Raw genomic sequence first — 15,737 nt, 5'->3', positions numbered from 1 at the left:
GCCGCTTATCAGCTGATCCGCTAAGCCGCTAATGGGCTTGCTTCGCAAGACGAAAAAAACCGCAAGACGAAGAGACTCGCGGAACGGATTCTTTTCGTCTTGCGAGGCACCACTGTAGTGCAGTAGTTGTGGATTGAGGGGTCTCGTAACAACTCTCAGCATACCTTACAAACTACACTTCCACGATACTTTGGAGGAAGCCGCGACGGTCAAAAGTTTTCAGATACTGCTTTAAATGTATAACACAGATGGAGCCTAGGTGCCAGTAGATCCAGGCGAATTGGATGTCGTAGAAATGATTTATTACTTTGGGAGTCTTCCTATTAGAGACCCTTTTAAACTAGCAGTAGTAGCTTGGTGATGAATAGCCCAATGGTGTACACAATGTGCACTCTATTTGTTGAGCTGGTGCTCTTGTCAAAGAATCAGAATAATTTTTCCCAGGCTAGAAATGAGTCACTTATCAGGACAGATAGTTGACATTTTAAAAAAAGAACTACTCACCATTAGTGTCTCTGGATTGTATTAGTTCACTAAACGTGATGCCCTTGAACATTCCACAACTTCCTCATTAATCTTGTCCTCCATAGCCTTGAAGGCTATAGGCCATGAGATGTTCGATTAGAGGCCATGTTAACAGAAGTCCCAGCTGCTGCATCAAACAGCTAAAAGTGGTGGCTGTGTTTGCCAGCTGGATGAAAACATGGTGCAGACTCCTCATACTTCTGGACTCTTTCGGGAGGAAGAGCCGCAGTCCTTTTTTGTGACAATATGCATTGGGACAGAGTACCGGAACTTTCTTTGTTGCTGCCTGTAATGGTTCTAGGGGTTGCTCGTGCGTAAATTGCCGTTACTCCTGGCTAGGTTGCCTGGTTGAACCCTTTCTGTCTGGAAAGCCTTAAGCTTGTGGCTGCCTCAGTCGCTGGCAGAATCCGTCAGTGGGCGTTTCTTGAACCTATTCCAGCATAGAAGCTGTTTGACGCCCAGTCTCCTCCTACTTTGCCTGCGCGGGAAGTCTTCTGCGCAAAGTGGGTGTGGGCAGCGGAGTACTCGTGCCCTCTCCGCTGGTCTCCGGCGAAGAGTCCTGGAGCCACCTCTCCGATTCCCCCATCTGCCCCCCTTCTCCACTGGTGTTACGCTGATTTCCTTCCCCAGCAGATGGGCTACCTCTCTCCCTACTGGGACCCTCTCCGCTATCCTTCTGGAGCCTCCTCTCCGCCTCCAGCTTCGATGGCAGTTCCCTGACACTGCCTATGGCAGCCATTTTCAGCGACTGAGTATTTGATTTTTGATTTTTATTTTTATTCGTGTTTTTATACACTATTTTATGCTGCTTTTATAATTAAGTGTTTTAAAGTGTTTTAAATTTGTTGTTAGCCGCCCTGAGCCCGGTTTTTGAACTAGGAAGGGCAGAGTATAAATAAAAACTTATTATTATTATTGTTAAGTTGTGGGTATCAGCCGACACAGCGATTCTTCAAACAGCTCTTGTTTATTCACAGGCCAGGACAGAACAGAACTGAAGGGTTCAGTCAGCCTGCTTATACAGAGCTCCAGTACAACATAATTGTAACAACTTTCTAAAACTATCCAATCACTGAACGTCACTTTCGATCCCTTATTTGCATACAGTATCCCCCTGCTGGCCCAGGGTGAGAACTTCAGTACATAACAATTATTATTCCATAGCAGTGTCCACGTGCGGCTCACCTTTAGGCTGGACCACCTACAACAAGAGAATATATACAGGGCGGGAAAAGGGGCAATCCAACAATAATGGCTCCACTTCGACAAGAAGCTGAGCTTCGGACTCCACTTACCCTTTAAAGGGGAGAGGCGGTCCCAGTTGCAGCCAGGCCTCTGCCCTCACTTGGCCCCTTGACCCATCTGCAATTGGCTGAGTCCTGGCCAGTTTCCCACGAGACTGACAAGCGTCTGGATGGGGGAGACCTTTTGCCCCCTTTCGACCACATGGGAGGACCCCACTCCATCCCCAAGACATCTGGCTTGCTGTGCCAGGCAGAAAAGGGTAATACGGATTGAGTACACAGTGGTACCTTGGTTTACGAACTTAATCCATTCTGGAAGTCCGTCCTTAAACCAAAGCATTCTTAAACCAAGGCGTGCTTTCCCATAGCAGCGGGGGGCTCAATTTACAAATGGAACACACTCAACAGGAAGCAGAACATGTTCTGCTTCCAAGGCAAAGTTCACAAACCCAAACACCTTCTGGGTTTGCAGCATTCTTAATCCAAGTTGTTCATAAACTAAGCTGTTCTTAAACCAGGGTACCACTGTATAATGCCAATCCTGGACTGGGCTGCCATGGCTGCCAGTTAGTTTCTGGGCGCAATTCAAAGTGCTGGTTCTGACCTATAAAGCCTTAAATGGATCAGGGCTGCAATACCTCAAGGAATGCTTGTTCTCTTATGAACTGGCCCGGACCCTGCAGTATTATTATTATTATTATTATTATTATTATTATTATTATTATGCAGCCACTCTGGGCAATTTCCCACAAATTAAAACACAGTAAGACATCAAACATTAAAAACTTCTCCATACTGGACGGCCTTCAGATGTCTTCTACAACTCAGATAGTTTATTTCCTTGACATCTGATGGGAGGGCGTTCCACAGGGCGGGCGCCACTACCGAGAAGGCCCTCTGTCTGGTTCCCTGTCGCCTCACTTCTCACAGTGAAGGAACCACCAGAAGTTGAATCTCAGTGTCTGGGCTGAATGATGGGGGTGGAGCTGCTCCTTCAGGTATATACGGCCAGAGCCGTTTAGGACTTTAAAATCATCACTGGAGGCAATTCTTCGTGTACCACCTCCACGAGAGGTCCGGAGGTCAGCAACACGAGAATGGGCCTTTTTCTGCTGTGGCTCCCCACTTGTGGAATTCTCTCCCTGGCAAGGCTCACCATCTATGGACTTTTAATCTGTGGGGGGGGGGGGGTTTGCTATTGTTTTTACTTGCTATTATGGTATGTATTTTTGTTTTGGTTTTTTAATATTGTAACCCGCCCTGTGATATTTGGATGAACGGTGGTACGGAAAATAAATAAATACAGTTTCATTGTTGCGTAATTTAGCTACTTCTGACAGATCCTCAGCATAGTTTGCTACAGTTGTGGACATCTTCCTAAGAATCAATGCAGTGTCCTTCAGTTTGCCACCTGTCAAAGAGAACCTTGGGGAAAATAACCATTGTTCACAGGAAACTTTGCTGCGGGTGCATGGAGCATGCTTCGAATCTGGTTCGGTCTGAAATGTAGCATTCTTTCCATCTATATTTTCAATAAGTGGTTGTTCCAGTTCTTGCGATCTGCAATAATTTTGTAATTGTCTTGAGAGCAGAGCTGTATTTCCCCCCCAAAGCGTTTGATCTAAATATTAGGCACTTAACCACCCACCCACCCACCTGTGTTCAGCAGTTTTCTTCCTTTGATATTAACAATGTAGATAAACCAACCTTTGGGTCCCCTCACTGCCCCCCTGCTTCTATAACTGAAACTAAATCAGGCTGGGAACTAGTTCTTCCAAATGGATCCTTTGTACTTTCCCAAGTACCGTATTTTTTGCACCATAACACTCACTTTTTTTCCTCCTAGAAAGTAAGGGGAAATGTCTGTGCGTGTTATGGAGCGAATGCCTGCGGGTGGCGGGGGGGATCTGCTGCAGTCGTGAGCAGCGGATCCATGGTTCCCCTTCCTTCCCTCCTCTGTGATTACAAAGCATGGATCCACACGGATCCTCAGGATTTTTGCATTGGGCTACTCCAAACTCACTGTCAGATCACATGTCTGTGGCCACAGCATGAACCACAAAAATCATATATCCACTATTTCGTTTAGAATATTTTTTTTCTTGTTTTCCTCCTCTAAAAACTACATGCATGTTATGGTCCGGTGCGTGTTATAGAGTGAAAAATACGGTATGTCTGCACCGTTATGGATTGTTGCTTTTCGTTTGGGGTTCCTGGGGTGCCCTGCAGCACAATCCTATACGTGTCTATTCAAAATTGGGTCCCACTCATTTCAGTGGGGCTTACTCCAAGGAAACTCTTTCTCCTCAAGTACCCTGAACAGTTCTGCAAGAAGGTCAATGATGAACATCCATGTGAAGAAATCCAAAAGACAAAATTGGAACCTCAAGTAAAGACTATGGGTTGGATATACTCCTGGGTAGTTCCTCTTGGATCCCTAATGGGACCCAAGTTATGATGATTAAGTACACTGAGTTCAATGGGACTTAATTTCAACTGGCTTAGTCTGGAGGGTCTAGCCTAATACTGCTTTCTCTGCAAGTGTGTCACAGAATCTAAAGATCCCAAATTGATGGCCAAGCAACTCAAGGACCTAGTTCACACGTCACAACAAACCATATTTAATGGTTTACCATGCATGAACCTGTCTCACTGCTTTGCACTAATGTGTGGAAGAAAGAAACCCTGGTCCCCAGCTTAGTGTTACGCCCAAACCAGGGATCATGGTTTATTTCATTCAAACAAACTAGAGCAAACCTTGGCTGCAGACCATGGTTTGTTTTGTTGCTGGACAGACTGGGATCCCCAGTTTGAACATAGCGCTAAGCCAGGCATAATGCTTTCATTCCTCCAGGCAGGAGTAGGGAAGAGCAAAGGTGAGAAGATCAGAGCATTGACCATAAACCATTAATTGTGGCTTATGAATGGGGCCAATGTTGTTGTTTTTTTCTATTGTATTTTAGGGCTATGTAAATTGGCAGAGTGAGAGACTAAACAGTCAGCTGTGAACCTCCCAGACTTTTCCCAGGTTCCAAAGAATAGTCTTTTGCTCAGTTCGTTCTCTGTTCCCCTTGGACTAAGCTTACCATATGGGTACCTTGCAGCTCACACTCTTTCAATCCTCTGCATTTTCCTTTGACCGGTCCCTTTCTGAAATTCCCTGAAAGATTCCCCATGCCACCTCCATAAGAAAATAGGCACAAAGCAGAATTCTAGAGCAAATGCATGCACAGACATAATGCACCTTCTCTGCTTCTATTACTGTATTTTTCGCTCTATAAGATGCACCAGACCACAAGACGCACCTAGTTTTTGGAGAAGGAAAACAAGAAAAAAAATATTCAGAATCTCAGAAGCCAGAACAGAAAGAGGGATCGCTGCACAGTGAAAGCAGCAATCCCTCTTGCTGTTCTGGCTTCTGGGATAGCTGCGCAGCCTGCATTCACTCCATAAGACGCACACACATTTCCCCTTACTTTTTAGGAGGGAAAAAGTGAGTCTTATAGAGCAAAAAATACGGTAAATTATTTTGACTTACATTGGAGAAGTAGTCTTTGTTTTGTAATTAAATATCTATAAGGAAAGGCTGCCTTGAACCCAGGTCCGAACCCAACATTCTGCTATGCCACACTGTTTCTTAGGCCACACTGTAGATTTTCAGCACTATTCTAGCACTTTATCAATCATGGGTTCCTATGAAGAAACCTGGGAACTGTAGTTTAAGTGTGCTGAGAGTTGTTAGTAGAACTCTATTCCCCTAGTGGAGCTACAGTTCCCAGAATTCTCTGGGAAGAGGCGCTCTTGTTAAACCACTCTGAAAATTGCAGCTCTGCCAGGGGAACTGGGGTTTCCTAACAACTCTCAGCACCCTTAAACTACGGTTCCCAGGATTCTTTGCAGGAAGCCACAGCTGTTTAAGTTGTTGTGCTGCTTTAAATGTATATAGTGCAGATATGGCTGTACTCCTAGCACTGCTGATGGGAAAACGTCCATTGCCACCACTCCCAGCTTTGGAGCTGCAGGGCAGGCTGTGTGGTACGTGCAGTTCAATCCTCCCAGTACTTCCTCTCCACTCCCTGCCCCTTAGCACCTGCCATCTGAAGCAGCTGCTTCATTTGGCCTAATGATAGGGTTGGCCGTGTCAGCGCTCCTGCAAGAGTCTGAAGCTGCCCTGGAAACATATATGGCCAAAGGGGAGGGAGTCATAGCTCAGGGACAGAGCACATGCTTTTCATGCCGAAAATGCTTTGTATGTTCAGTCTCGTGTATCTCAAGCTGTCAGGGCATGCGCAGAAGTGATTTCCGATATCTGTGTGCCGCTTCCAATTTCCAGTGCGCTCAGCGAGTCCCCGCACTGTGCTGGTTTAGCATAGTGCAGAGGGGACTCACCGAGCGGGTGGCTCGGTTTGGGGGTGGCTCATGGGCCGGTAAAATGGTCTTCATGGGCCGGATCCAGCCCATGGACCACACGTTGCTGACCCCTGTCCTAGAGTAACTGTGAAATAACTTCAAAAAATAGGTAGTGTAATAACTGTAGTGATGGTGTAATAGCATCAGAAATTTGTGATAAACTTGTAAGGATGATGTGCTCTGCTGTTATCACCATTGTTTATATTGCTCCACACCATGCATTTAAATAGCATTCAGAGTGCATGGTTTCCCCCAAATAATCATGGGAACTGTAGCTTGTAACCATGCTGGGAATTGTAGCTCTGTGAGGGGTAAACTACAGTTCCTACGATTCTTTGGGGGAAGTCGTGACCGTTAAGGTGGTAAAAAGGTGTTTTAAATACATGGTGTAGATGTAACTTAAAGAGATGCCCCACAATGCACAAATAACAAACTCTTGTCAATGTGGATTGCTGTGAATTAATTAAAGCAGCAATTTCCAGATTTATTTATTTTTAAACAGAGAGAAGCCCACCACTGTTGATCCCTCCAGCTAAGTCAGAAATTATTCTTCTGATTGAGCCTTAGTTTACCATTTGGGAAGAAGTAAATTACAGTAGTAATGACATGCTGGTCCACAGGAATGAGAAGGAGGATGCGGCAATAACTGTTAATTGGACTTCAGTGTCATTTATGAATGTGCCTGCATGGGATTGCAATGAAGTTCAAAGGTTTTGCAAACAGTTTTTGATATAGGCTCATCTTCTTAAAGCTGTAGCTTTCCCTGCTGGCTTGCATCATTAAATCCCACACAAAGCAAGAATCATAAAAATTTCATGCAGGCTAAATGTCAAAATCTGTGGAAGACTTATGCAAGATGGAAACATGTGATTCTGTCTGGTTTTGCATTTTTAAAAGGGGGTGGATTCCGTATCCAGATCAGGATTCTGAGACCCTAAGCATTGCAGGGATAATATTATCTTATTTTATTTAATGAGAATTGTGCAACCTTAAGGTAAGTTGTACAATAGGACATGCATTAGTTAGGCTTGTTGGATTACAATGGGATGACAATAATGAAATAATGGATCTGTATTTTGTTGCTCCCTAAACCCAGCAATAAATTTTCAACATTTAACAGCCTCACATCCATTATTTTTATGATGTCTGAGGCCAGAGGTTACTGTAAGGCTGACAGCCAAATTACATTCATGGTCAGTTGCAAGAATTTATTAAGGCGCTTTCCTCACGTACACACATACCCCAAATGTGCTCTCAAATGATTATTTGTCATTACCTGTCACTCCTGCCTCCGCCTCAAACCATCACAGACATTTCTCTTTCATTAAATTGACGTTTCAAGATCGGAATTGGGAGTGGACACCACACCCAAGGGTGGGAGCAGGCAGTGGCGTAGTGTGGGGGGTGCAGGGGGGGCCGGCCGCACCGGGCGCAACATCTGGGGGTTAGGGTTAGGGGGCGCAAATCCATGGGTTAGGGGGCGCAAATCCATGGGTTAGGGGGCGCAAATTACTTGCCTTGCCCCGGGTGCTGACAACCCACGCTACGCCACTGGGAGCAGGAAATTCCCCTTCTATTCTCCATCTTATCTGAACCTTTAATTTTCTCCTTGTTGAATTGAATGGGCAGTGGTCTTTAGATCAGGGAAACAGCTCAGGGGGAGTATAAAGCACAGCTTACCACAGCATGGTTGCATCAATCAAATGTGGACACCCCCCCCCCTCCAACCTGTTAAGAGAAAGGGAGGGAAGGACGGTTCTAAATTAGGTTGCATTGCATGTATGGAGAGTTTTAGAATCAGTTTTAAGACAGTGTTTTTAAGACAGTGTTTTTGAATTGACTGTGTTTTAATGATGCAGTACATTGCTCTGAGCTCCCCGCTGGACACAAGGATGGTATAGGAAACAAATAAATAGATATATAGATATATTATCTTGCACCCTGTGTGATTTGACTCTAATTTTGACCTTCTATAAATCAGAATTAGCCAAGTTTGCAGCTAATCTGTGGGGAAAGGAGATCTGCCAGTGTGCAGTGTTACACAACTGGAGCTCTGATTCAGGCTCTCAGCATCCAGATGTTAATTGTGTGCTTTCTGCAATCGTCTCAGGGCCACATTTAAATGTTATCTTAATTATGCAGCTTACAGCTATATATCATTTTGTGTACCCTTTGTTGTTGCTGCTGAATTTTTTTGTTCCTCCTTTTTTACATCTTAATTCATTTGTAACTGAATACCAATAAAATGCAAATTAAATATATATATTAACGTGCATAGGAGAGCCTGATTTTTACTGGCCTGAGGTTCCCCACCAGCACCTCATTGTATAGAAACAACTCTAGAACCCCTCCACCTCAATTTCTGATTGTTTTGGATGGCCCCAGAGGAATATCTTAAAGCTCCCTTTTCTCTATGCCAGGGACGTCCAACAGGTAGATCGTGATCTACTGGTGGATCATGGGGGGTATGTTGTAGATTTCGGTAGATCGCGGAAACCCCATAAAAGCTCAACAACTTTGGTAGATCACTGCCAGTTATTTTATAGTGTGAGTGGATCTCAGTCTCTTGAAAGCTGGACACGCCTGCTCTATGGACCATCATAATTCATGCAGGCTAATTTAAAATCAGTTAGAGTAAGCTGTTATTTGCGGCTGTCCTAATGTAACACTTTGCTTATGTGTTTATCTTCAGTTTGCCGAGAAATTTCAAGAGGTGAAAGAAGCTGCCAGACTGGCAAGAGACCGGTCTCAAGAAAAAACAGAGACTTCTAGCAATCATTCCCAAGTAAGTGATTTCTCTGAATGTGGAATATGGGAACATGGTCTCGTTGATTTGAAAATGGATTTTGTGAAAGAGAAGAGCAGTTGAAAATGCTACCCAAGGTCAGCTTCAGGTGAGCGTTAGCAAAGAAATAAAGTATTTTTAACAGCAGCAACAAAAATGATTCTTGGCGGTTGCTTTTGGTGGATCTGCTTACTTGCTTGCTTGAGACCTAATGGCCCAGGCTGATGGCAGCCGCCACATACAACAGATGAGCTGAGAAAGCTGTTCCTGGACTGTACGACTTCTGACCTTAGGCAAAGGGAGTCACATGTTTGGCACGTCTTCCTTAAAAAAGGCATCTCCAGAGCTCCCTTCATTTGCACTCATAGCAGGGAGAATTCAGAGATGCGGGATCTTTTTTTCTGTTTTGCTAGAATGTCAAGGTCTGCAAGCAAGAGCCAGTCACAAAATGGTGAAGCCAGTTTTACCTGCACACTGGAATGCATACAAATCTACCTGTAAGTTTCCAGGCATCAGTGCTTCTAACACTCCAAAACTGGCCCACATTGCTGAATGAAGACATATGGCAGCCAATTAGTACTCTCATTTGACAAGCAAGGGACACGGATGTTAAGAGAGAAGCAATTAAGACCAGCCATGACAGAGATTTTTTTTTTAATTGAATTTTTACTTGAACTTGTTAAAGCGTTGGTAGGCAGAGACAACTGGAAATCTACTGCAAATCACTTAGAAATCTACCAGTAGATCTGAATCTACCTTCAGCCTGCCCCTGAGATAGAAATTTTTGCATCTTAAGGAGAAGAGTTTGGGCCTAGCCATCTCCCAGCCTGGCTTGAAAATCTTTGCGCACGGATAATTTTCCAATAGCATTCAAAGCTGAGGTGATGCAGTCCAGGAACAATTTTGCCAAGTGATCCGATTGCGTTGACCCGCCCTCTGAAATACAATGACTATCCTTTCTTGCAGAAGGTGTTCCCTTTGGGTCGCTTGGAAGATGGTGGGGGCGCCTGCGGGGGTTCTGCGCCATGTTGTAGCACGTTGAGAAGCAGCAGGCCTTTATCGTAACAATTTTTTTGGTTTGCGGAATGCGTTGTGCAGGAATCAGGCCGTGAAACTCCGTGTTCTACTCGGGCGTCCAGCGTCAATGGGACGGACGATGAGAAGGCATCGCATGGTGGTCCCTCAGATGCACAGCTGAAAACAGAGAATGACAAACTGAAACTTGCCTTAGCCCAGAGGTGAAGCTGCTTTCATGACTTACATTATTGTTGGCTATTTGTTGGTCACTGCGTTCCCAGGCCAAAAGAAGTGCCCATGCTTTTTAGTGGGAGAGTACTGTATTTTTTGCTCTATAAGACTCACTTTTTCCCTCCTAAAAAGTAAGGGGAAATGTGTGTGCGTCTTATGGAGTGAATGCAGGCTGCGCAGCTATCCCAGAAGCCAGAACAGCGAGAGGGATTGCTGCTTTCATTGCGTAGCGATCCCTCTTGCTGTTCTGGCTTCTGAGATTCAGAATATTTTTTTCTTGTTTTCCTCCTCCAAAAACTAGGTGCGTCTTGTGGTCTGGTGCGTCTTATAGAGCGAAAAATATGGTACTTCTTTTGTACTAACAGTGGGGGCTGGGCTATTAGGACGGATGGAGCACTCCCCAAACAACCTCAGTCTGCCCTCAGCCAGTCACTGCCTACTTACAGTCAGGGAAGTGGCTGCGCTCTAGCTCCCCCTACTGTTGGTCCTCCCTGCTTTCCACCCTGTCTGTCCCAATTAGCACCAACGGCCACTTCTTAGGGCAGATCCACACCACATTTAAAGCACATACCTCCCCCTGAATCATGGGGACTGTAGTTTCCCCTCACAGAACTACAATTCCCAACACCCTCAACAACACAGAGTTCCCAAGTTTCTTTGTGGGAAGTCATTTGCTTTAAATGCGTGGTTAAATAGCAAGCAGGAGTTGAGAGCTAACTTTATCCTATGGGAGTTGGGGGGGCTCTGATTTGACTTTGAAACTCCCTGCTAAGATAACTCATCTAGTTTTCTTGTTGATATTCTCCTGCCAGAAGGCAAAAATCCTCTTTATTTAAACAGGTGTTTGGCTTACCGAGCTGATTGTTTTTTCCTGCTTCGCTGTGTTTTAATCCATTTTTAATTTAATTATGTTTTTAACAGGCTGCTCTTTTAAATCTTGCTTTTTTATATGGTTTTTATTATGATATTGCCTATTTCTTAAATGGATTGGTCTGTTCTGGACACCAGTGACGTGTTATAAACTTAGCTCTGCAGTTCCCATAATACAAGCATGTCTTACAAACATGTTTGGATAAAGTCGTGCCACATTATTACTGCTGTAGCAGCACTGTATTAATATAGGTATCAGGGTAAGTGTCCAAGCCCTCTAAGCATAGCAGTTACCCAAGGTATAAACCTGACAGGGAGTGTTTTTTGGAGGAACCATATAAAAAACCAAATTCACAGTAAAGTGAAGCTTAGGGTGATACGCAGTTAGAACTAGTAACTTCTTAAACCTATTACCACCCTCTTGTTTTTCAAATTGTCAGCTGAAAAATAAAATAAAATCCCACCACCATCGCAACTGTCAGTTGCCCCAATTTCCCTCCAAGGAGCTTGAGGTGACACATGAGATTCTCTTCCCTCTCTGTTTCATCCTCACAGCAACCCGTGAAATGGGTAAGGCTGAGAGACTATGACTGGCCCAAGGTCAACCATAGAGCTTTTTGGCTGTATGGAGTTTTGAACCCTGGTCTCCCAGGTCCCAGCCCAATCCCCTAACCACTACACCACACTGGCTCACATAATAATAATAATAATAATAATAATAATAATAATAATAATAATTTATTTCTTCCCCAGCCACTCTGGGTGGCGTCCAACAAAATATTAAAATACAGTAGTCTGTCAAACATTAAAAGCTTCCCTAAACAGGGCTGCCTTCAGATGTCTTCTAAAAGTCTGGTAGTTGTTTTTCTATTTGATATCTAGTGGGAGGGCGTTCCACAGGGCGGGCGCCACTACCGAGAAGGCCCTCTGCCTGGTTCCCTGTAACTTGGCTTCTCGCAGCAAGGGAACCGCCAGATGGCCTTCGTCACTGGACCTCAGTGTCCGGGCAGAACGATGGGGATGGAGACGCTCCTTCAGGTATACTGGACCGAGGCCATTTAGGGCTTTAAAGGTCAGCACCAACACTTTGAATTGTGCCTGGAAACATGCCGGGAGCCAATATAGGTTTTTCAGGACCGGTGTTATGTGGTCTCGGCTGCTGCTTCCAGTCCATGCTCCTTTCAACTCCATGCTCTGACTTAAACATTCCCTACAGTGGTGCGCAATGTTGTTGAACTCCAGTTCCCACAATCCCTGGCACTGCCCATCCTTGCTGAGACTGATACAAGTTGGGAGCTGGGAACATCTGGAGGTTCCCCATGTGGCAATCTCCTCCCCTGCCCTTTTAAACACAGGCCCACCCAAACATGGTCAAACTTGTTGGAAGCCAAAATCAAATAAGTAGGAGGTCTACTGTGATCCACCAATACTAGAGCAATACAAATAGTGGTCTGTGCATGAGAGAGAGAGACAGAGAGAAGCTTTTGGGTCACTTTGTGTGCCTTGTTTTGTTTTGCTAAGAGGCTTTATACCTTTATGCTGTTTAAAGAGGATCAGAGAAGTTTCGCCACGCCACATATATTTGTCCTGCTGGAAGGATTTAAAACAATACCGATACTGTTCTTGGACACTGTTACGCCCTCAGATGTATTTATGATATTGACGAGAGAGGTGTTTAACAGTCAGCCTTCCATGAGAGAGATTTTCTAGCATTAAGAACAAAAGAAGAGTGTAGGGCCATTTACTCTAGCACCCTGCTGCCACAAAGTAAGTGTGCAAAGTGTGACCATTCCAGTAAATTGCCCTGGTGAAAGCAGCCAAAATGGTACGTGTTTTCTCTTTAGGAAACTCCCTGGTTCCACGACTGCCCAAAATAAATGTTGCAAGGGTTTGAGTAATCAAGTTACATTTGCAGTTTGGGAATATGCTTGGAAGGCTGGACATAGCAAATGGCTATAAACTTATAAGGTGACAGTGGGAACTGAGAAAATATGGATATTTCATAATGACAGCGCTTACGAGTTATATAAGGGTGCAAGAAGGGAGCCAAAAAAATTACAGTTTTTTTGCAGAAGTGGAATAGGTTTGTAGAAGATTAGCATAATAAGGCACACAATTCATGAGGTATAAAGTTTTTTTATTTGACCTGCTGTAACAATAAATATGAATATGAGTAATATTAATCAAATATGAAGGTATTATACCATGAACAGAGCTGTTGTATTGTAGTAAACTTGAATGTGTGTGTGAGAGAGAGAGAGAGAGAGGGAGAGAGAGAGACAGAGCTGGAATATGTGTGTGTGATTAATCTTAAAAAATGCTTAATCCATCCCTGTTAATCAGGATTATGTATATTTCAAACTACTTCCCCCTCCCAGTTCTGAGGTATTTTATATGCTACATAATGAGTGCCTCTTATCTGGTCTATAGAAAAAACTATCGAGAAATCTCCAATGTTTGTGTGATTCTCCATCCCCCTCTTTCTTTTAGCTCCTCCAATGTAAAGAAATGGGAAACGGAACTGCACAGTCTTAGGGAGAGCAATGCCAGACTGACTTCTGCACTCCAAGAATCTGCAGCCAGCATAGAACACTGGAAGAAGCAGTTTTCCATTTGCAAAGATGAGAACGATCAACTTAGGAGCAAGGTATTGGATGCTTTACTAATTTTATTAGTCAGAAAACATGCCAGTGTGCTGTAACGATTAGATGAGGAGTGAGGAAACTTCTCCAGCCCTGAGGGCTGCATTTCCTTTTGAGAAACCTTCTCTTTTGAATGATGGCTTGGGCAATTTACAGAGGCAAAGCTTCAATGGTACCCTGGACAGCTCCAGGCAGGGCTCAGGGCGAAGGCTCCAGAAGAGGAGAGCTCAGATGTTGCCGCAGCAGCAGCTAGTCTGGGGTGTGGCTTGAGGAGGGGGCACTTCCAAAGGAAGGGCCCATGGACCCGAGAGCCACCATCTCTGAATTCGAGTAATGGACAAGAACTTCAAGGTTCTGAGAGTTCCTTGGGAAGAGAGATTTATTGTTAAACCATTCAGGGAACTACAGTAGACCCTCTAGTTATGTACCACTCTGGATACGTAACTTTCGGGTTACGAACGGGGCATACCCAGAAGTGTATACTTCCAGGTTTTGCCACACACGCGCATGGGCAGAAGCACTCAGTCGCGCCATGCGCATGCGCAGAAGTGGTGCCTCTGCCCACGGACTTTTTGGGTTGCGGACGGTCCACTGTATAGCTCTGTGAGAAGAATAGGGGTCTTAAGCATTTGTGGTAACAAATAAATTGGTTCTTACTCTGGGATGAATATTTTAGTATCTATACTTAATAGCTAGCCTATGGACTCTGGTCCGTAACAAACCTTGGAGGTAGATCCGTTTATTTCACTTATGTAATGCATTGGCAACTTGCAAAAATAAAAGTTGAGAACTTAAAATGCATTTTAGCCAAAATAAAAATCCGGGTGCTGCTTCATGTATTCCTAGCTGTGCTGAGTTGCCCTGGGATAGTCCAAAAATTGCTGGAGGGAGAGAGGTCAAGGCACAATCATTCCTGTCTCCTAAAAACTGCTCTGCCCAATATTAGATGTACCGGATGTAAATGTCAGGGGAGAATAACAAAAAGGTGTAAACTTTGGAGCAGTCCAGGAATAGTAGTGTCCACTGCCACTAAATAATATGATTCGATATTTCAAAAGCTTTTAATTGACCCACACACTCCTGGCAGAAGTTTATTGACAGCAGGGGCTTTTTGGTTTCCACCAATGCTACTTGTAGCAAGAATCCCACAACACTGAACTTGATTTGTGGGGAAAGGCAGCTTTGCTCAGTGCTGGGAGAACCATGCAGAGATGAGTTCTTTTTTCCTTCATAAGGACCTGCACCTTGAACACACTGATTGCATTTGGATGATTGCATCTTGGCTTCATAAGCTGACCTATACACAAGCCTTTTTGCTGCAGTTGCAGCCTCTTTGCTTCTCCCTCCAAAGCACATTCAAAGAACACTGTTTCCCTCAAAGAATTCTGGGTGTTGTAGTTTATCCCTCAGAGTTACAATTTCTAGCAACCCTTAACAAACAAGTGCTTTAAATCAGTCTCTAGCTGTTTTCGCACTACATCTCTCGTCATCCCTAGATATCAGGTCAGAAATGATGGGAACTGTAGTACAAAAAACAGCTGGAGACCCTAGTTTGGTAAAAACTCTGCTCTAGGCCTTCCCCAGCCCCTTCAGCAACCTGCTGGTATCTCCTCATTTTCCTGCAACAGTTTCCATTATTTAAAAACGTGAAAAGCAAATGATAAGTATTTGTAGTGGATTGGGAACTCAGACTGTCTCCTTTCAACCTTTCTTTAAGATTGACGAACTGGAAGAGCAGTGCAATGAAATAGATAAGGAGAGAGAACGAAATGCGCAGCTGAGCAGGCGCCTCCAGGAATTGGAAACAGAGCTGCAAGACAAGGAGCTGGTATGTAAAACAAAGAATGGTAATGAAGTGCTTAAAGCTGCGGACATGCAGCCACAACATCTTTGGGGAATCGATCCGCTTCCACAGTACTTGTAAAACAAAAACACAAAAAACCCTAATGCAGATTACTTTAGAAGCTGAGCAAGCCCTGGAGGCTTTGGGCACAACGACATGACTGATGCTCC

The 15,737-nt window shown here is 44.3% G+C and overlaps 1 protein-coding gene across 1 annotated transcript in view; it reads left to right on the top strand.

Annotated features, from left to right (window-relative positions):
- HOMER2 (homer scaffold protein 2) overlaps nt 1-15,737 on the top strand; it is an 85,434-nt gene that overhangs the window by 57,769 nt on the left and 11,928 nt on the right. Inside the window, exons 4-7 of the mRNA XM_083412209.1 lie at nt 8,872-8,964; nt 10,063-10,202; nt 13,573-13,729; nt 15,442-15,552. Coding sequence (XP_083268335.1) covers nt 8,872-8,964; nt 10,063-10,202; nt 13,573-13,729; nt 15,442-15,552 — 501 coding nt within the window. The remainder of the gene's footprint in view (nt 1-8,871; nt 8,965-10,062; nt 10,203-13,572; nt 13,730-15,441; nt 15,553-15,737) is intronic.

This window comes from Podarcis tiliguerta, assembly GCF_965153285.1.
Source record: "Podarcis tiliguerta genome assembly, chromosome: 14".
NCBI classification, from domain to species: Eukaryota; Metazoa; Chordata; class Lepidosauria; order Squamata; family Lacertidae; genus Podarcis; species Podarcis tiliguerta.
This window is presented reverse-complemented; position numbering and strand designations above follow the sequence as displayed.